The sequence below is a fragment of the Olea europaea genome, chromosome 13 (genome assembly GCF_002742605.1).
Source record: "Olea europaea var. sylvestris chromosome 13, O_europaea_v1, whole genome shotgun sequence".
Lineage (NCBI taxonomy): Eukaryota > Viridiplantae > Streptophyta > Magnoliopsida > Lamiales > Oleaceae > Olea > Olea europaea.
The window spans coordinates 4,050,948-4,071,934 of record NC_036249.1 but is presented as its reverse complement, the minus strand read 5'-3'; the positions used below and the strand labels follow the sequence as shown (position 1 = coordinate 4,071,934).

At 37.5% G+C, this 20,987-nt stretch overlaps 2 protein-coding genes across 3 annotated transcripts; both read right to left on the bottom strand.

Moving 5' to 3' along the window:
- Positions 1-7,943: 7,943 nt before the first annotated feature.
- Positions 7,944-10,586, bottom strand: LOC111407323 (protein THYLAKOID FORMATION 1, chloroplastic-like). 2 transcript variants are annotated; one of them, XR_002705086.1, is made up of 4 exons: positions 10,128-10,586; positions 9,673-9,883; positions 9,049-9,263; positions 7,944-8,699 (listed from the first exon to the last, which is right to left on the bottom strand). XR_002705086.1 is itself a non-coding variant. In XM_023036737.1 (3 exons), exons 1-3 carry the CDS (start codon positions 10,216-10,218, stop codon positions 9,209-9,211), a joined length of 357 nt encoding a protein of 118 aa, XP_022892505.1. In that variant the 5' UTR covers positions 10,219-10,586; the 3' UTR covers positions 8,832-9,208. The 2 variants fall into 2 exon arrangements, 1 of the variants encoding a protein (XP_022892505.1); XM_023036737.1 differs by lacking the exon at positions 7,944-8,699 and having other exon boundaries at positions 8,832-9,263.
- A 904-nt stretch (positions 10,587-11,490) lies between these two features.
- LOC111407322 (protein kinase PINOID 2-like) lies at positions 11,491-18,185 on the bottom strand. Its single transcript, XM_023036735.1, has 3 exons — positions 17,504-18,185; positions 12,256-12,533; positions 11,491-12,166 (listed from the first exon to the last, which is right to left on the bottom strand). Exons 1-3 carry the CDS (start codon positions 18,082-18,084, stop codon positions 12,102-12,104), a joined length of 924 nt encoding a protein of 307 aa, XP_022892503.1. The 5' UTR covers positions 18,085-18,185; the 3' UTR covers positions 11,491-12,101.
- Positions 18,186-20,987: the final 2,802 nt, after the last annotated feature.

Genomic DNA, 20,987 nt, shown 5'->3' with positions numbered 1-20,987 from the left:
ATGTACTGTACAAATCCATGGTTTACCTGTGATCTCTAATGTGCTTTATGTGGAAGGTTTGAAGTCTAACTTGTTAAGTATTAGTCAAATTTGTGATGCTGATTTTGAGGTGAGTTTTGTGCAAAAGAGATGTACTGTGTATGATTCGTCTGGTGGGGTGGTTCTTGAAGGGGTTAGAACAATTGATAATTGTTATGGAGTCTTGCCTAATTCTAACTATGTGTGTAGGAGTGCTAAAATTGATGTGAGTGAACTCTGGCACAAAAGATTAGGTCATTTGAACTATAAGAGTCTAGTACAATTGGCTAAGAAAGAATTGGTAGATGGTTTGTCTAAGATAGGTCCTAGTGAAAATGTTGTGTGTGGACCATGTCAACTAGGTAAACAACTTAAGGGGAACCATGAGAAGACTTCAAAATTTCTGACCAAAAGACCCCTAGGATTGATACACATGGATTTAATGGGACCATCTAGGACTGAGAGTTTAGGTGGTAAGCGATACATTCTTGTTGTGGTAGATGACTTCTCGAGATTTACATGGATAGAATTGCTTAGGGAAAAATCTAATGCATGTGATCTCATAAAATCTTTGTGTAAACGGCTTAGCAATCAACTAAATCTCAAAGTGTCTAGAATGCATAGTGACCATGGAAAAGAGTTTGAGAATTTTAATCTTGAAAGTTTCTGTATGGATGAAGGGATATTGCATGAGTTCTCTTCGCCTATCACTCCTCAACAAAATGGGGTGGTTGAAAGGAAGAATCGGGTTTTTCAGGACATGGCTAGAGTCATGCTTCATGGCAAGGGACTAGCCTTACATTTTTGGGGAGAAGCTGTTAACACTGCATGCCACATAATTAATAGAGTTTACCTTAGACCTAAGACCGATCAGACTCCATATGAGATACTTAAGGGTAAAAAGCCTACTGTTAAGTACTTTCGAGTGTTTGGGAGTAAGTGCTATATTTTGCGTGATAGAGAGAACTTGAGTAAGTTTGAATCAAAGAGTGATGAAGGAATCTTCTTAGGGTACTCTAGAAATAGCCGAGCATTTAGGGTGTATAACTTACGTACTCATGTGGTGATGGAGTCAGTAAATGTTGTGATAGATGATGCTGTGAGTGAGGGGGAGAGTGTTGAAAATTGTGATAAAGATGGTGATCTTATAAGTTCTAGTGATCCTACTAAGCCACCTGTGTCTGAATCATCTCTTAGGAAACCTGAAACACTTGAAAAGAAAATATTTCCACAAGATTGAGATAAAGATCCTAAGGAACCATCGACTAGGGTTAAGTCTAATCATCCTAAGAACAATATCATTGGGGATCTAGATAAAGGTATGAGGCTTCGTAGGAGAGTACTGAACAATATAGCATACACTAGCTATGTCTCTTAGGTAGAACCTAAGAAAGTTGAAGAGGCTCTTAGTGATGAGTGTTGGGTGAATACGATGCATGAGGAGCTCAATCAATTTGCAAGGAACAATGTGTGGATCTTAGTTCCCAGACCTGAGAATTGTAATGTTATAGGTACTAAGTGGATCTTTAAGAACAAGACAGATGACCAAGGTACTATAACTAGGAATAAGGCTAGACTAGTTGCTCAGGGTTATACTCAAGTTGAAGGAATTGATTTTGATGAGACTTTTGCCCCTGTTGCACGACTTGAGTCTATTCGGATTCTGCTTGCTGTTGCATGTACCTTAGGGTTCAAGTTGCATCAAATGGATGTTAAGAGTGCCTTCCTGAATGGACTTCTTCGAGAAGAAGTCTATGTGGAACAACCAAAAGGATTTGTTGATCCTAAGTTTCCCCACTATGTCTACAAACTTCACAAAGCCCTCTATGGTCTGAAGCAAGCTCCCAGAGCTTGGTATGAGAGACTTACATCATACCTTAAAGAACATGGATTCTCTCGAGGTGGTGCAGATAGGACCTTATTTATTAGACATGTTGAAAAAACTATCACCATTGCTCAGATTTATGTTGATGATATTATTTTTTGTTCTCCTCTTGAGTCTTTAGCTTATGAGTTTGCTGAGTGTTTGAAGCAAGAATTTGAAATGAGTATGGTTGGGGAGTTGAGTTATTTCCTTGGACTTCAGGTGACACAGACAGAGGATGGACTGTTCATTTCACAATCTAATTATGCTAAGGATCTAGTTAAGCGCTTTGGGCTGGATAGTAAGAAGCATACTAGGACAACTATGAGTACTAGTTTGAAGTTAGGTCGTGATGCTTTAGGTAAGAGTGTCGAACCTTCCCTATATAGAAGCATGATAGGTTGTCTTCTTTATCTCACAGCTACTAGACCTGACATTACTTTTAGTGTTGGAGTGTGTGCTCGATTTCAGGCAGATCCAAAAGAATCACACTTGAGCTCTGTTAGACGCATCATTAGATATGTGAGTGGAACAGTTGATCTAGGAATATTCTATTCTAGGAATTCTAATCTTGACTTGGCTGGTTACTCCGACGCCGATTGGGCCGGAAATGCGGATGATAGGAAAAGCACGACAGGGGGTTGTTTTTACATGGGTAGCAATCTCGTAGCCTGGTTGAGTAAGAAACATAATTTTATATCTCTATCCACGGCAGAGGCCGAATACATAGCTGCAGGGAATTGCTGCACTCAGCTTCTTTGGATGATGCAGATGCTGAGTGATTATGGGATTAGTTAAGGGACCATGACTGTTTTCTGTGATAATACAAGTGCTATAAATATTTCTAAGAATCCCATTCAACACTCTCGAACAAAACATATTGACATCCGACATCATTTTATTCGTGAGCTTGTTGAATCACATGTAGTCTCTCTCGACCATGTCTCTACTGATAATCAATTGGCACATCTACTTACGAAACCACTAGATGGATTGAGGTTTGAGTCGCTTCGGACGACTGTTGGTGTTTGCTCACCTATCTGATCTTGGATTCATGCATATTCATGCATTCATCACATATGCACCTAGTCACTTTATATCTTGCATGTGATTTGTGTGTGTGTGACGCATTTTTTATTGTTAGTTTGTCGTCTAATCTTCTTTTGTGTGTTTAAATATGGAAAAAAAAAACAAAACACAATAAAAATAAATAAATAAAAAACATAATAAACCATAAAAATAACATGGGATTTTTTGTGTGTGTGTGTGTGTGCCTTTTTTGTGACGATAATGGCTTTTGCATTAAAGATCAAACTCTATTTTTCATCATATGTATAAGTCTGAGGTTCCATTATCGTTCTCTTTGCCTGTGGAGTTCTGGGTATATGGCTCATCATTCATTTTTGTACAGCACACACTGTAGTCCTATGAGTGAGCCTTGACCGTATGGGTGAGACTTTAGATGGTGTTCTTCTGTGATTGGGGTTATGTGTCCATTTGACTTGATCTGGGACTAATGTCACCTAATCATATTGTCTTTCTCCACTTTATTTTGTTGAACTTATGACTGTCTTCGGGGCCTATTTGACTCGAACAATTAAGCCTGAGGGGTTTCTAACCTGGTGCCTTATGGTCATCTGACTTGGGAGTCACCGGCCCAAAGTTCGTTACCGGGGTCATTTATGTCGCCTAATGGGGATAGCATTGCACTTAAGTTCTTTTGTTTAAAAAAAAATTTATGGAATCATACAATTAGGGGGAGTAAAATTGTGACAATCTAATATTTGATATAGGTCCTCGTGGAATTGGATTTGACTGTCACTTGGTAGACATACACCTTTGTCTGGTTGTTTTCACGTGTCCTTTCTCACTAATTTAAGGTTTTTGAGTCTCACTTGAGTGGACTATGTGGCACTTTTCACGATGATGTTCTATATACACTTTACTCCACGGGATTTTGAACTATGTGTGGACTTACGATTTGTCTATGTGCTGAGTGTCGAGGTTGTGACTTTATGCTTATTGTTGGATTAGTTTACATAATTGGTCCCATGCTTCGTGTTTCCGATGCTCTGCACTTGTCTTATTTTTGAAAATACACGATTTGGGGCTAATTTCATCATTTCTTGATAATTGTGTTCTTTTTCTCCATATTCAAAATTTTAGTGCTATTTCTGACATTTGAACTTTGCTCGAGTGTCGCCCATACTTAGTTCGAGCGACAAATGCAGAACGCTTTTCGCTCGACTGTCGCCCATGTCTCTCTCGAGCGACAGTGCATTTTTAAAAGTCACCTCTTTCATTTTTCGCGCATTCTTCTCCATTCTCTCTCATTTTTTCACCAATTGCTTCGACTCCTACACAATTCATACGTCACACTTGTTTCTTCCACAATTTCGAAGCCCCTAACAATATTTGCTTCCGGATTTCAACATTTGCACATCGTTTTGAGGTAATTGTTTTTTCGTTTTTTTTTCTTTCTTTTTTTTTCTTTCCTCTTGTGTTTAGTTTCTTTTTGCATTTTGATTGTTTCTTTTTCCCTTGTCATGATCTTCTTGCGTTTCTTGTTTGTTATTCTTGTTATTCTTCGCATTTTGCATCACAAATTACATTACATTGTGTGTTCTCCCGTGGTTTAGTAATGGACTTTTGGTGTTTTTAGTCCATGTTCGTGTTATTCGTTCTTGCATTCCGTTAATCTGTTTGATGTGTGGTTTGTTTCATTTTATAGCCCTTGGATTCTAGTTTGTGGGACTATGCTTGGATGCGTGGTTGGGTCTCGTATGTGCTTGGAATTGTGTGCCAAAGTGACGCCCGTCATGTGTTCGATGAAAGTTCCCTGTTTTATTTTGTTTGTTTTCCTTAGTTTGTGTGTTTCATTTTTTCCTCCTCTTCATTCGGCCTTTGTTTCATTCTCGTCACGTGACTTGTTGAGTGTTTGTACACATATTTTTGGTGTATATTTACATCATGCTTGGTTTGCTCTTAGGGTCGTTCACGTTTTTCGATGCATCTCTTTCGTGCCTCATTTATGTGTGCGGTGTTTCATTTCATATTGCATCGTACCCCGTGCATTCTTCATCTTACTAATTGAGTTCCGTCTCTCCATGTGTCAGATGGCCGGTAAGCTTTCTCGACCTTCTACGCAGCCCGCTAGTGGTTCAACGTCGTATAGTCGTTCCAGATTCATTTCTGCTACAACTCAGGAGGTCTTCACTTCTCAATTCTCCTTACGCCCCGTTCTCATGGAGCGTGAGGTAATCCTCTCTGACATTCCTGTTGATATCGTCGCCATTTTTGTTTCCCGGGGTTGGGAGCCCCTTCTTGTTGGTCTTTCACCTCCTCCCCCTCTCCTCGTTCAGGAATTCTATGCTAATATTCATGATATAGACGGCTCGTCTTTTCGGGTTACTCTTAGAGGTCATTCTTTTAGGGTTACTCCGTCGACTGTAGCTCATGCTTTAGGTATACCTCAGATTACCCATCCGACTTATCCATATATTTTACCTGCTTCTATTCCGGCCGATTCTCTTGTTCGGTCGATGCTTTTGAACATCCCGTCTATAGGGGGGCCTTCGGCGATGGCCACGGGGTCATTACCTACTGATCGTCAGGTGTTGTTGCACATAGTGTGTACAAACCTGTGGCCGGTTGCCCATACCTCTTCATTACCTATGGTGTGTGCCCGTTTTCTTTATGCTCTTCTTCATGGGGACTCGATCGACTTTCCTAGTTTTGTGTGCCAGAATATTCTGGCTTCATTTCGTACTCCTGGGAGTCGGATCGGGTTGCCTTATGCTTGCTTGATTCATAGGGTTGCTTTGTCGTTGGGTGCTTCCTTTCCAGAGGGTTCGACTTGTCGCATAGGCCGTCCGATAGGATAGTAGACCATTCATCAGAGTCGATCTCATGTACAGTCATCTTCCTCTTCTGCTCATGCTACAGGTCAGGCAGCGGTCGTTGATGTTTTTGATCTTTCGGAGCCCTTTGATCCTATTACTGAGATTCTTACTGGGGGTTCCCGTGTGTTTCTCCCACCTCGTACGGCTTTTCCTTCGACCATTCCACTTACTTTTGCCTTTCCTTCCACGTCTACTTCTACTTCTGCTCCTGGGGTGGCTGCTTTGCCCGTTGACCCCATGGTGACGCCTATGGGACAGATGTCTACTTTGGTTGAGCAGCAGGCTCGTATGATAGCAGAGATCACGCAGTTATGTGCTGCGTCGGAGCGTCAGTCAGCTGAGCTTTCTTCTTTTCGCCGTGCTCTTGCAGTTTGTCAGCGTCATTTGCGTTGGATTCGTGATAGTATGGAGGAGGACACGGGTGCTGAGAGCGGAGCTGATTCTTCAGATGCTGGTGGTGCTGCATCATAGTTCGTTAGTTCATTGTTTTGATCTTTGTCCTTTGTGACGAAAAGGGGGAGTAGATATTTGGATAGATAGATTGATAGATCTTCAATTTTTTGGTAATTGTGTAGATCGATAGATCTTCAATTTTTTGGTAATTGTGTTATACTTCATGACTAGATTAAGTTTTTTGATGTTTTGGCAATATTAATGTATGTTTTTGGTGTTTTTGACTTACATTATTATTGCTTCTTAATCTGGTTAATGACATATGATCGATTTCTTGTTTACAGTTTCCATTTCATATGCTTTTACACTTGGTATTTGAGTTTGTGATTTTCAGGAAACAGGTTCAACAAGAGATTGCTACTTTAGTTGAATAGATAGGTTGTTTGGAGTCATGTTTATTTTTGTCCTTGACTGTCATATGTATTTTTGTCACAGAATGCCAAAGGGGGAGTTTGTTAGGAAAATGTGTAATTGGCAATCTATGACCAAAGGACCTATTTGTCAAAATTGTAAAGTCAAGGACTAAATTGTACAGGTCAAATAGTTCAGGGACTAAAGTTGCAATTTACTAAAGGTCATAGCATAGGTCTAGGGTAAAGTAGGATGCTTTGAAGATGCAAACGGCGCGTTGATATCGCTGGAGTTTCGCCCTGACCTTGCTAGAGCCAAAATTGCAGAACTGACCTCGCTGGAGTTTCGCTGGTCTATCGCCTGAGCGAAGGTACGTCGCTCGAGTTTCGCCAGGACCTCGCTCGAGCGACTATGTTATCTGGCCTTTGGTAATTTTAATGCCTCGCGAATTTTTAACGCCTATATTACCAAATTCGACCTACTATATAAACAAAACGTCCGATTTTCTTATCGCACCTTTGGCAAACATTAAAACAACAAATTCTCTCAACTTCCAAAGGATCAAGAACCAAAATAAATTCTTCTTTTTCATCTTTGATTCTTATGGTTCTTTGAATAAAAACATCAACCCTCACAAAACCAAAACACCCTTTCATATCTCCATATAAACTTCCAGAAGATCATCTGTTTGAAGATCCGGGAAGGAAATTGCTTGAAGAACTGGAGAGCTTGGTGATTCACAGGAGGTAGAAGATATTCAAAGCTGAGATTTTGGCACAGATCTGCAAAATCCAGGATAGCTGTGGTTGATACAGTATGGAGGTCAGAATATTGTTGGAATCAATAATGTCTGACATACTGTAAGTCAATATCTTCTATAGTGGATCTCTACTGGCTTGTGCCCGGAGTTTTTACCCAATTGGATTTTCTCCGTCAGCATTTTGTTGTGTTTTTACTGCTTTCTGCTATTTATTTTTCAACCGGTAATTCAACTTAGGTAGATAAAGTATGTGAATGAATCTAGGCAATGCATAATTGATGTGACTTGTTGCATCAGTTAATTGATTGTTTTAATTCCGCATAAACACCTATTCACCCCCCCTCTAGGTGTTGGTTGGGTCGAACTATTGCTTTTTCACAGTTGATGAGCAAAATAATGAACATAAAAGATACAAGGAACGAAAATGATAAGGGATTAATCCAATGCACTTTGTTGGGAAAAATAAGAGATTAAGTCGTAATATGAAGTAATTGATCACAAGAACAATGAAATTTTGCAGAGAATGAAGATTTTATTATAATATGGAAAAAGAATTCGAAGATTATATATTTACATGTTTTTAAATCCTTTTTAAATCATAATGACAAGCTAACTATATAAAGGGGATGTCCAAACCCTCATAGTAAAGTTGTAGTTGAAGTAGAATGTAAGAAACAAAGTGCAAAGTGGAGTAGAGGAGGAAAAACTGCGCAAGAGCCGAAACAGACTGGTGGTGCTACGGCACCACAGGCCCGGCGCTGCGACGTCGCAACATTGGTGCCACGACGCCCACTTTTGGGTCCTTTACTCCAAAATCTTGATTTTCTTCATCCCAATATCCTCTTCAAGTCCAACACAAATTCCTACTCCCAATGGACTTCCAAAGAGAACTTCAATTAGAATTTGCCTAGTAAATTTGAACAGGATTTCATAATAGTATTCCAAATAGCATTTTTCCTAATGTGCGATTTAGTTAGAACTCTCAATTATATTTAACAAAGAATTCGGATCACAACCAAATTCTAATAATTGTCATCTATGGTAAAGCTATGATTGGCTTACTAGTTTGTTCCTCCGGGGATATTTACTAATTGGTAACAGATAAATTTTGCATTACTGCCCAGCGTATTGGTATTCTCCAGAGTATCATGTAATGGTTTCTTTTGCATTCTGAGATTCTACCCGTTTCTTCCCTTTACTTTTTCTCCCTAACATTGAAAGGATTCTCTGAATTGTTAGATGGAACATTTTAAGTGATTATGGACTTAGGAGGAAATTATTACCTGTCAACATATTCTTTTAACAGCTCTTTTGCTTGAACCAATCAAGATCACGATCAACGCTTTTCTTACTACATGTAGTGAAACACATAGCAGTCACACGAACAAAGAAATAAACCAGTGAGAACATGTATTCAGCAGTAACAAAATACTCATAATCCATGACAGATGAAAGGAAAAGTGAAAATAAAATACTTATAATCTAGAAATAATCATTAACCATATCTTATAATCAATAATCTAACAAATGTAGAGTGATTTGTGATAAGAAAAGGGAGACACTCATCAAACACCTGACTAATAAAATGGCTATTTTAACATTCTTATCAAAGATTGTATAAAAACAGAACCTGACAACAATATATTCTCCATATCAGGCTTTAGAATATGGAAATTCTAATAAAACTGCCAAACCTTTACCTTCCCGAAAAATATTAGGCTTGGTTGCATTTGCTGGCTCCAGAGGTGAAAGAGATCGAATGCAAAGGGCCGACTATAGCTGAAACTTCCCTTGGTCTGAGCTCTTTCTGCAATGTCCTTCATATGCCATCAATCTTTCCTTCCCTGGATGCAAAATCAACTATGGTACTGGCATTTTGTGCACTAGCCCATTCTTCCATTTTTTGTGCATCAGCCTGAAATGTAATACTTGAACCCTTAATACGCGCATCAACAAAAAGACCATAACTGATACAACTTGAACCAGTAAAAAATACACGTTGATAGTTTTTGTTCTCCTGCAAATAAATGATATGACAGATAGAATAATGAGATTCTCAATCAACTGATTACAAGTTAGTGGCTTGGTACATCCCTATCAAAATGCACATGAGAGCCTGTCAATTTTTGTTTTCCCCTCTGGAGAAGAACATTTTGTCCCTGCACTTCCAAAATACTTGTCATGTTCATTATTTTCAGCACCGACTCACTGGGAACCTTTATTTTATTTTTTTCCTTTTTCCCCTGAATCCAATAACAAATGCTTCAAAATTCACTTATATTCAGAGACAAAATATGGAAAAATCGAAAATGGAGGATACATGCCTATATTGATCAGGATCCTCATTCAAAGGTTCGATGTAAGCTTTAAGAATAGTGTCTCGATCTTCGTCACTTGGGTACCCATCCATGAGTTGATCATATACAGTGACAAAACCCAGTGCAAACAGGGCCACACGAATGTTGCTGTATGATAAGTTCTTGTAATACAGTACTGTATATACTCGGAATTGGGCAACAATGTCATTTAAGAAAGCTGAAACAGATTAACAGAATCACTAAGATTCACCATTTTATTCCAAATATTCATAAATTAAGTTGGAAAATGTTCTTGAAATTTTTCAAGTCTATCCTAGAAAATTAACAACTTGTTCAGAATGCCTGGATGGTTCAATATTCTTGTAAAATGAACACTCTGGAACAGAAAATTGTATCTTTTTCTCGCTAAAAGTGATATCTCCGTGTAATTTCCTCGTAATTAAAAATGATAATAAAATTACCCGTGGCAGTGGACATGCAGTGAGCTGTCATACGAGGACTAGAAGCTGGAAAGTTAAGTGAAAAAATGTTTGCCACGAAACTTGAATGCATCAAAATTGCTACCGAAACTACGAGTCAAATTCCTGTCTACGGATTGAGTTATTCCCATGAACGATACTGAAGCTATACACGCCATTTATAATATGTAGAAGAAAGTAACAGAATTGATAGTTCTTTCTGCATAGAGAAATTTTGATTCAGAATAGAAAATGGATTTTCATTTCAAGGAAAATGAAATTGAAGAGTGGATTTAAGATATTATCCATTTTTTGTTGTTGAGTTTTGTTTACAGATTGAGAGCCTTCTGCAGTTGACACATAGTTGAAATGAGATGCTGACCTATCATTGTTGAGCTTGGATATTCATAGTTTTTGAGTTTATTTTTATTTTTGTTTGTATAACATAGGACATGGGTGTGTGGTTACGGTTGTTTGATTAATATAATTAAATCCTTGAAGATTGTTCTTCAAATATCTTTTTAATTGCTTATTTGTACGAAAATGACATTTTAGTAAGAGACTTGCTAGAAAAACATGGGGCCTGTCCGAACCCCACCCATGGCGAGACCCCCCTGCCCCACCTATTGGTGGGCAGGCCCCCTGCTTATCTAGCAAATTTCTTTTAGTAATCTTGTGTTATTCTTCTTTACACTTCCGCTTGCATCATTTTGCCTACTACTTGTCTGAATTTTTCTGGTACCTAGACTCGGCATGTTGACCTTAATTGACACTGTTCTTCGATTGTAAATGTATTATCAAATAAATTAGGGTGTATTTGATGACAACGATCGTAGTTAAAGCGGATCTTGTGAACGATGGAACAATGAAGCTGGATGAAGAATTATGAAGATTCTGGAGAAAAATGGAAAGCTGGAATTCAGAATGTGGTAGACTTAAGAGCAAAAACTTGTTCTTGTAAAAGTTATGTTAAGGTGTGAATATAATTATCCATTTAAAAAGTAGAAATGGGATAAAATGACAGTTTTTTGCTCTTTTAATTATTTTTACTCGTCAAGCTTCTTCTTTTAATGCCTTTTTTATCTTGTGATCATATCACAGATGTACTTTACTAATATAACAGATGACAAATACTGATACTGAAATTTAAATCCTTCAACCACATATATTTAACAAGATTCTCTTATTCTAAATATAAGTTGGAGTCAGTTGTATTATCTCAAGTGATACCAATCACTCAAATGCTTGCTCAAATAAATTAGCAATGAAGGATTTTTGCAAACCGAAATCTCATTTTTTAAGCACTCTATGTTGGACAATCGATTTTGGACAGCAGATCTCAATTTTCTTGATAACCAAAAAAATCATAATAATAATAATAAATAACAGACTTAAGAGGAGTTCAGCCGGACCTTTGGCTAAAGTGCACTATGAGTTAACTTTTAGTCGTTACAATTAAAAGTAGTCGAAGTGATTTGGGATTTCATACGCTGCATTCCTTTCTTTCTTGGTTAACTTTTGTATTTTTGGTTTGCACTTGACTTTTCGATGATTATAAGGGACCTCAGGAGGTTTAACGGTCCTGATCAAAGCCCAATTCACTCCCTTGAAGAATTCATGCCTCTTAATCTCAACAGAGCCCTTTTGGCTTCCAATTCTTTTCTTGGGGTTCTTCACCAGAAGCCTGCTTGTTAAATCCTGGACTTTCACCAGTTCTTCATATTCTTTGCTGCTATTGATTCCCACTCTCGGGAAGGTAAATGGTTGCTTCAATATATGGATGAGAGTTTTCTCATTGTTCTCTCCTTTAAACGGTGTCGTACTGTACAAAAGTTCGTATAGAAACACACCAAATGCCCACCAATCTACAGCACTTCCATGTCCTTGCCCGGAGATGACCTCTGGTGCCAAGTTCTCGTGTGTTCCGACAAAGGATTTTGATCGAGCATTAATAGGTTCTGCTACTAATTCAGAATTCTATTGTTGTTGGACATCCTTCAGTTTTGGAATTGTTGGACCTTGAGTTCTGTCTTTTGTTAGACCTGGAGAGAAAAAAACATAGTTTGCTAATAAAATTATATAATACAGTTGAGAATAATTATAATTTAATAATATTATGATGTTATAATACCTTCTTTCATGGAAGTTGAAAAACATGAGAGCACTGGCTGTATAGGCATGGCACAGGAGGGAGTTGAGCACTTGGGATTTTTATTAATGGCGGCTTCTTGTTCAAGTTTAGCTCTTATGAGTTTGGGGACACTTTCACATTTGAGAGAGAGATCAAAATCTGAAAGCATAACGTGACCATCTCCTCTAACAAGAACATTTTCTGGCTTAAGATCTCTGTAAACAATGCCCAACATGTGGAGATACTCTATGGCCAAAAGAGTTTCTGCTGCATAAAACCTGAAATGCACGTATGAAAATGTACAATACACTAGATTTAGGAACAACTTTCTAAATACTTGAAAATATATAGACGCAATCTTCCATATAACTTTGCTATGGTAAAGCTACTTAGAATGAAAATAAATAAATAAATTCGAATCAACATCATCGTTCTTAATTTCGGACTTGACTTTGTTTATCTATCAAGTATTTATTCAGCGCCATGCTTTCTATGGATAAATCAACATACGTTTACCACATTCCCCAGCAACTAGAGGAATACGGGGTGACTTGTGCGAATTTTGTTTAGGTATGCACGACTAGATTGCTTTTCAGCGGATGTGGGTAGATTATGCAGACTTCTTATCCCTTGTCAAAGAAATTTGGGAAAAGCCAACTAGAAGCTTGGGCTTATTCAAACTTGGAGAAAAATTGAAGAGGTTAAAACCAATTTTGAGAAAGTGGAATAAAGGCGATTTTGGGAAATATCAAATGTTGCATTAGTTGGAAGACAAAATTGTCAAGTTGGACGATCAAGTTTTAAATTCTGATGAAAGGGAATTATTTGCAACAAGACTTGAATTGAAGGATTGGATTCGACAGGAAGAAATTTTCTTGGCACAAAAAACCAAAGTGAAATGGCTAAAAGAGGGGGATGCCAACACCAAGTTCTTTCATGGTATTGTAGCATGACTTTACAGGATGGATCAACACTTGACAACCCACAAGCAGTCCATGGTGGAGCAGTAAAATACTTTCACGAGTTACTAACGACTGATAATGTCATACGGAGGATTAAATTATTGAACGCATTGATTACACCGAGCATATCATTGGAAGATAATATCAAATTGGGTGAGGCTCCTTCTCGTGAAGAAGTGAAAGCTGCAATGAAAGCATTCCATAGGGTAGTAGCCTTGGGCTTGATGGTTTCTCATCAAGTTTTTATATGAGTTGTTGGGATATCGTTGGAGAAGATGTTTGGGAGGCTACGGTAGATTTTTTTGGTGGTACGATGCTCCACAATTTTTACACATCAACTTATATTGTTCTCATCCCAAAAGTCAAGGTTCCTAGCGGCTTTGGAGACTTCAGATCCATTAGCTTATGTTCGGTGATCTACAAATGCTTTGCCAAGGTAATGGTTAATAGATTGAAACCTTTACTTCATAAATTTATCTCAAAAGAACAAGGGGCTTTCATAGGGGACCAACGTATTTTTGACAATACTGCCCTTGTACAAGAGCTACTTCAGAGCTTTAATAGGAAGATACAAGGCGGGAATGTAATGCTTAAAGTAGACATAATGAAGGTGTATGATAGGGTTGAATGGAACTTCTTGATGGTAGCCCTAAACTCTTTCGGTCTCTCTACACGATTTTTCCAATTAACACAAAACTGTATTGACACATCTTCATTCTCGGTGATGATGCATGGTACTTATCGAGGGTTTTTCAAATCTTTCCTAGGAATCTGTCAAGGAGATCCGCTCTCTCCATATTGTTTATTATTGCAGAAAAGACTCTTACATGCATGCTACGATAGGCTTGTTTGGAACAACGCATTGGAAATTACTCTCTTCCTATTGAAGCACCTCGTATCTCTCACCTGTTATATGCTAACGATCTAATTATTTTTTGTAATGGCAATAAAGCATCTATTAAAATAGTGGTGGAGATCCTAGACATTTATGAAAATATGTCAGGACAGAAAGTAAATCATAGAAAATCAGCTATATTTTTCTCGAAGCACATATCCTTGTCGAGAAAGAATGAAGCACTCCAGTTGAGTAACTTCACACAATGGTCTTTTCCAATTTCTTATTTGGGCATTCCAATGTCTCCAGGCCATTTTGCATCAGACATTTTAAGCCACTAGTTATGAAGGTGAGAAAGAAAATATTTGTCTGGAAATTTTTACTCTTATGAGCTGGAGGAAGATTAACTCTTGTTAAGCATGTCCTTTCAAACATGCCTATACATATCTTATCGGTCATGTGCTTACCTAAAGGGGTTATTCACTAGATTCACTTATTAATCTCAATTATTAATCTTAAATTTTATTTGGAGAGAGGTAGATGGCAAAGCTAAGCGATACTGGGTGAGCTTTGGAAATATTACCAAACCTTTATCAGAATGAGGACTAGGCATCCAAGACTTAGAAGTACAAGTGGCTCTTAAAACAAGATTTGCTTGGAAAATTTATTTCTCAGATTCTCTACTATATGAGTTCCTAAAAGCAAAATATTTTCCTCACAAATCATACAGTGGTGTAGATTAGCATAAATGGGTGTGGCACCCTTTAATTCCAAAAAAATCTCCTTCATCACTTAAAAAGCTATACATAATGCGCTCGGTGTTGATGAAAGAATACAAATGGTGGGGATCTCCTTAGCATCAAAATATGTATGTTGTGCTACACCTCATATTGACTCCCTTGACCATTTGTTGGATGGCAGCGACCTGGCGAATTTCCTATGGGCATAGATATCAATGGCCATAGGCATCTCTCACATTACATCGATGGGTTGGGGGCAAAGAATGAAATTTTGGTTCTTTAAGGCATCAAGGACATCCTAGGTAAGCATGATTATTGGCTTTTCTCCTGTTCTAATTTTCTGGGCTATTTAGACAGCAAGATGCCAAAAAAAGATGGAAGGAGTGGCCATTAATTGTGATCAGATTTAGGCTTCAGAGAAGTGGTGGATGGGTGAACTATGTGTAATACGGCTAACGTAACTAGGCTATCTTTGTCTGATTGCATTGCATTACGAGCTTCGGGAATTCAGATTCAAAAACTGCATAATAAAGTCACTAAGTTCGTCAGTTGGACACCTCCTCTCCCTACCTTGGTTAAATTAAACATTGATCGATGTTGCATAGGAAATCCTGGTAATTGTAGCGAAGTTGGGGTGACTACGGCCGATAAAGGGGAGTTTATTTATGCTTTTCATACTTTCTATGGTCACAGTACTAACATATGGGCAGAGCTGAAAGCAATTTTGGAAGGCATTCGCATATGCATGGAACGTAACTTCCGAAAGATCATAATTGAAAGTGATTCCCAAGTCATTGTGAATTGGTTCCTCAATAGACAATGTACAGGATGGAAATTTTGGCAAGAATGAGAGGAGAGTTTTTCGGGAAGCAAACCAAGTTGCAGGCACACTATCTAAAATAGGTGGAAGTGGGAACACAACAGTCTTTCATGATATGGCAGATCTTCCAGGGGCAATCACCAACTTGATTATATCAAATAGAAATCATTTTCCATATATACGAAGTTATTAATAGTTGTCTTTGAAGTTGTCAATTTGTGATGTAAATTTGTATTCATGGTATTCCTCCGCCATATGTGAGGGCTGATCTATAAAATTTGTAGGTTATAAAAAACAAAAAAATAAAAGAAATAAAAGAAAAAGAAAAAAGGTTGCCTTTTAGTGATTACAGTTGGTGTCGTTAATGAAAGTTTGATTTAATTTTTTTTTTTTGTTGTTGTTGCTAAATTACATATGTAATATAGTCGTTATTATAAATTAAGACATTTCTTACTTTTATTAATATTACGGATTGTTATGTTATTTTCTTAAATTATATTTTAACCAACAGAGTGAATAATTTTTTGTATTACTTCGTTTTTCATTAATGTAAAGAAAAATTTAATTTTTAAAATTTTTATTTTTTTTTATCATTTTTTTTTTTTGTTGTTGTTGCTAAATTACATATGTAATATAGTCGTTATTATAAATTAAGACATTTCTTACTTTTATTAATATTACGGATTGTTATGTTATTTTCTTAAATTATATTTTAACCAACAGAGTGAATAATTTTTTGTATTACTTCGTTTTTCATTAATGTAAAGAAAAATTTAATTTTTAAAATTTTTATTTTTTTTTATCATTTTTGTCAAAATAGTCATCATATAGTTAAAGTTTTTTTGTAATTATTATTTCATCTTTGATGTAATTTTGTCAACAATGGTTTTGTTACTTTCTTTACCAACAAATACTGTCATTAAATTAAATTTATTAAGATAATTTTTAAATTACTAATAACGTAAAATCTATGATAGTTATATCAAATTATCGGTAAATTAAATCAATAAATTAAGTATTTTAATTATTTTTGAAAAAAAAACTTTCAGAATTTTTCATCGAAGATTCTGTTCCGTAAACATGTAGCATTTCTGCAGTTAATTAGATTTTGATCCATAAAATTTTAGTGTCGTCTTACCTAAATATGGAGCCTTAGGCAACTACTTCACTTCCTTAGAACTTGAGCTAGCTCTATTTTACATTTGAATTTTTAGAATAGATTCTATAAAAAGTGCAAAATTATTTTATTAGAGTAATATGTAGATGAAAATGAGTTTTAACATATGGAACTCAAGCTTGTGTTTAATTATATTTCAATATCATTCAAATATATGGCCGTCTAGGATTTTTTTAAGTTGAAGCACATCATTTAGATGAGGTAGTTTAACATGATACCAGTGCATTTGCATTTTTGATTTCAAGTATTGCAATCACCCTTTAATAGAAATTGTGCAAGTTTCAAACCTTCAAATAAAAATAAGAATAATGATATGTAGTCTCACTGAAGTTGCAACCTCAATCTAGATGTCACTAGATGATTGGTTAAATAAAAATGTGAAATTAAATGAGTTAGTTAATTCTACATAACAATTAATATCAAATTAACACCATCTAGAATGAGGTTGCAACCCCAGCGGGGCTAAATAACATTACTCTAATAATTATGTTTAGCACGTAAGAAGCTTGTGTTGAAGACATAGTAAAAATAAGAAAGTTTGATCTATTTTCAAGGGTTTAAACTTTAGATAATAGGGATCAATATGATTGTAAATTAGCTTATATAAGTACGTTTTTAAGAAACTCTAGGTAAGTCTTAGTCTTCGAGCTAGCATAAGAAGAAACTACACAACGTCAGAAATTTATAACAAATGTGAAAAAAATAGGAATTTACTTGGCTGATGAAATGCTGAAACGCTTCCCTGGCTGGCGTTGCCGGGCGGCATGCAAATCTCCTCCAGGGCAAAACTCCGCAACCAAGCAAGAGTAATGAGATGCATCAAACTGTGCATATAGAGTTGGTAGAAATGGATGATCAAGCATGCCCAAAATCTCTTTCTCCATTTCTGCTCTTTGAAGCTTTTTTCTTATGGCAAGAGCTTCCCTATCCACCACTTTCATGGAATATAAACACTGCTGTAAACCGTCAACAGGGTTTCTCATCTGACAAAGATACACATTTCCGATATCACCACCGCCTAGCCGGCGAATCAGTTTAAAGTGTTCCAGCCCTACTTGGCCTTTCTCACGGCGGAGCAACCTCATGGCTTCCCAAGCTGTTTGGTTTGCCTTGTGTGGCTTGCTAGAAAAAGGGATGTCAGAGGAGGATGAAAGGGAGGCAGAGGTGGAACTCTGGTGGCTGCCGAAGCTGAGGCTGCTCAGCCAACTCCGGGTGCAATCTGGCACCGTGATGGAAGAGCAGCTGCTGCTTTCGTAGTAGTCGGAGTCATCACGATCGCGGATTATGCTTGCCATGATTGTTGATCAGAGCACGTTTGAGCTTCTTTAGGCTTTAGTAGTGGCTCAGGCTTTGTACAAATGCAGCCTTTTGGTATTTGAACTAATTAGAAATTTGCATAAAGTGTTACTTTTGGTTAAAGGAAGAAAACCCAATGTATTGCGGAAAGCAATTGGTTTTGTTTTATAATTAAGATATGCCACTTTTATCACATGATTTCCCATTATTGACGCTGCTAATAATAAGCTACCTATCGATAGAGTGGCCATTTTCCCACAGGCTAAACAGATTAGACTGGGTCGGTTAGGTTCAATTTTAGTTTCTCAGTTCTAGTCACAACACAAGCATCGAAGTGAAGCATTCCATAAGTCACATGACACTAACGATTATTTTTTATTAAAAAAAAGAGTTGTATGATCAAATTGAAACAAATCATGGTAGATTGTACAATCTAAAATAAAATTCCAGTGAAAATTGTCCTTTAAATTAAATTAGATTTGGAATAATATTTACATTGTTGAGGGTCAAAGAACTGATTCTGAATAATTTATGGTCCAGGGTAGACCATCATGAATAGTAGGGGTGGGGATCTCTTTAGCAACATTTTGGGCGTAGTAATTGATGAAGGTGCATAACATGAAGTACCCGTGACATATTCAAGTCCACCTCTGTTGCCCTTTTGCTAGTTCTCTTCTCATTATGATTTACTTGAACTGCAGGTGAAATCAGGTATTAGCCTGATATGAAATGCCTAGTGATAATTTTATACTCAAAAAATTATTTTTTTACCTGTTAAATACACAGTTGTTCCTTAACGAAATTTCAATTTGGTCCTTAAAGCTTAAATTTTTCCAACAAGATGTAATCCCACTGTTATGCAAGCCTCAATCCTCAGATATGACAAAACCGTAAACTTGTTTTTTAAAAGGTCAACCTTGTTTAATAAAAAAAGAAAGAAATGAAGCTCAACCCATATATTTCATAATGTGGGATATTTACACTTAACCCGCCATCCTCTAGAAGATTGTGGCTTGTTTGAGCAGATTAATTTTGAATTTATGTACTTGCTTAAATATGAGTCTGATCGAATTTCTCTTTTGAATTCAATTAAGTTTCATCTTTAAGGAGTAAGGATCAATCTTGTTAAGAGAACTAACATAAACCCTTATATTTTGTATGTTCATTTCATATCCACTCAATGTATTGAGTGACTAAACTATAGGCCCGATATTGTAGTTTGAGTTAAAAGAATAATTGTGAAAGCCTGTTTCTTAATTGGCTCGGAGCTGCACACGTGATATAGGTTAGTGAGCACGGAAGCGTGATAATAAATGAATCACGAATAATCTTCTAATTCATATTTATTCACTCGCGAATTTTAGATAGTTAGGCATTAAAAATTCGTTGATTTCCTAGAGTAACGGGAATTTGAACATAGTTAAAAACAATAAGTGTTTCAATATTTCATTAGAGGGCGTTTGAGCCCCATTTTTATGAAAAATGCATTTTCGAATAGTAGATTGATGGGAAATGTGATGTTGGAAAATAGGAAAAAAATTTGATTTACGTATAATATTATTTTAATGAATAATGTTTTGTTGAAAAGAAGAGGAAAAAAATGTATTTTGGGAAGAATGAGAATCAAACAAGCCTAATTAAATTACATTTTTCAAAAGATTCAAGTTCTCTTATTTGTACAACAAAAGAAAATCATATTCTATATGTCAGGCCCGTAGGATCTGTGGTGTACACAGTATCCTGGGGGGTTCGGATTTGACCTATTCCTAGGTCCAGAGCCTCGACCTCGGCCTCTCTCCCTACGGGGCATCTCCTGCGCCCCCATCTGATGGGGGTCAGTAATTGAATTGACATCTTCATATGCCAAGGTGGGAACCGCATTCAAAGTGGTGGTGGCAAGTGCTTGACCAGAGTTCTCATTTCTGGCCTGGTTCATCTAGTAGCCCATCAGGTGGGAGGTCGGGCCTCTACCGCGCTGTCTTTGAGGAGGTGGGAGGCATCTACTTGCCCTGTTCCTATACTCAATCAATTTTTCATTGATGATCTCTCTTCTCATCATTTCGAGTAAGGCGTCATAGGTGGTGAGGTCTTGATTCTGCACGTCTCTCCAGAATAAGGTATTCATGTTCAGACCTCCCCTTAGTGCGGATAGTGCCTCTCGGTCAGTGACTTGTACACAGTACGTCATCTCATCGGTGAAGCATGATAAGAAGCTCTTTAGGGACTCCCCATGTGCTTGCCTCATGTCTTGGAGACGTTGGATGGGGGCTTCTCCTTCTTTGCTCACCGCGAACCTCTTCAAGAATGTTGTCTTGAACTCGGGCCAGCTTCTGATGCTCCCAGGTGGCAATCTGCTATACCAAATTTCAGCCGCTTCACTAAGCGTTAAATGGAAGGCTCTACACTTCATGGCTGGGGTGGCGCCCGTTAGGCTCATGTGAGTTTTATAAGCATTCAGATGCTTCTCCAGGTCACTTCTTCCGTCATACTTTGGTATTTTTGGCATAACATAGTGGTTTGGGACCTGGGCATTCCTTAGTTCCCTTGAGAATGGTAGATTCTTATCATCATCGTCAAAGTCACAGGACCTTTGCTATTCATCAGATTCGTACTCATCACCCTCATACCCTGGCAGTTGGTGAGAGGTTCCGGGGCGGTCCCTAGCTTCTTCCTCCCTCTTCTGCTGCCTATTTCTGGGCGGAGCAACACGGGGGGCATTTTCATGCCTTCTCTCCGGCTGCTTGGGCATTAGAGGTGGAAGAGGTGGTCTTGTCCAAGGTTCTTGAGCCTGCTGTTGCCTGAGTCTCGGTTCAGCGGGGCTGATTTTGTCAAAAATACTTCCTGCCCTCCTATGTCTCGTATCTTGCTCATAAGGAGGTGGAAAATTATCATGGCTCATTTG

Coding starts and splice junctions, on each gene's coding strand:
- LOC111407323 (XM_023036737.1), bottom strand. CDS start 10,218: ATGCATTCAAGTTTCGTGGCAAACATTTTTTCACTTAACTTTCCAGCT. Junction 9,884..10,127: donor CTGCATGTCCACTGCCACGG/GTAATTTTATTA, acceptor AATCTGTTTCAG/CTTTCTTAAATGACATTGTT. Junction 9,264..9,672: donor GAGGATCCTGATCAATATAG/GCATGTATCCTC, acceptor ATTACATTTCAG/GCTGATGCACAAAAAATGGA.
- LOC111407322 (XM_023036735.1), bottom strand. CDS start 18,084: ATGGCAAGCATAATCCGCGATCGTGATGACTCCGACTACTACGAAAGC. Junction 12,534..17,503: donor TTCAGCATTTCATCAGCCAA/GTAAATTCCTAT, acceptor CGTGCATTTCAG/GTTTTATGCAGCAGAAACTC. Junction 12,167..12,255: donor TTCAACTTCCATGAAAGAAG/GTATTATAACAT, acceptor TTTTCTCTCCAG/GTCTAACAAAAGACAGAACT.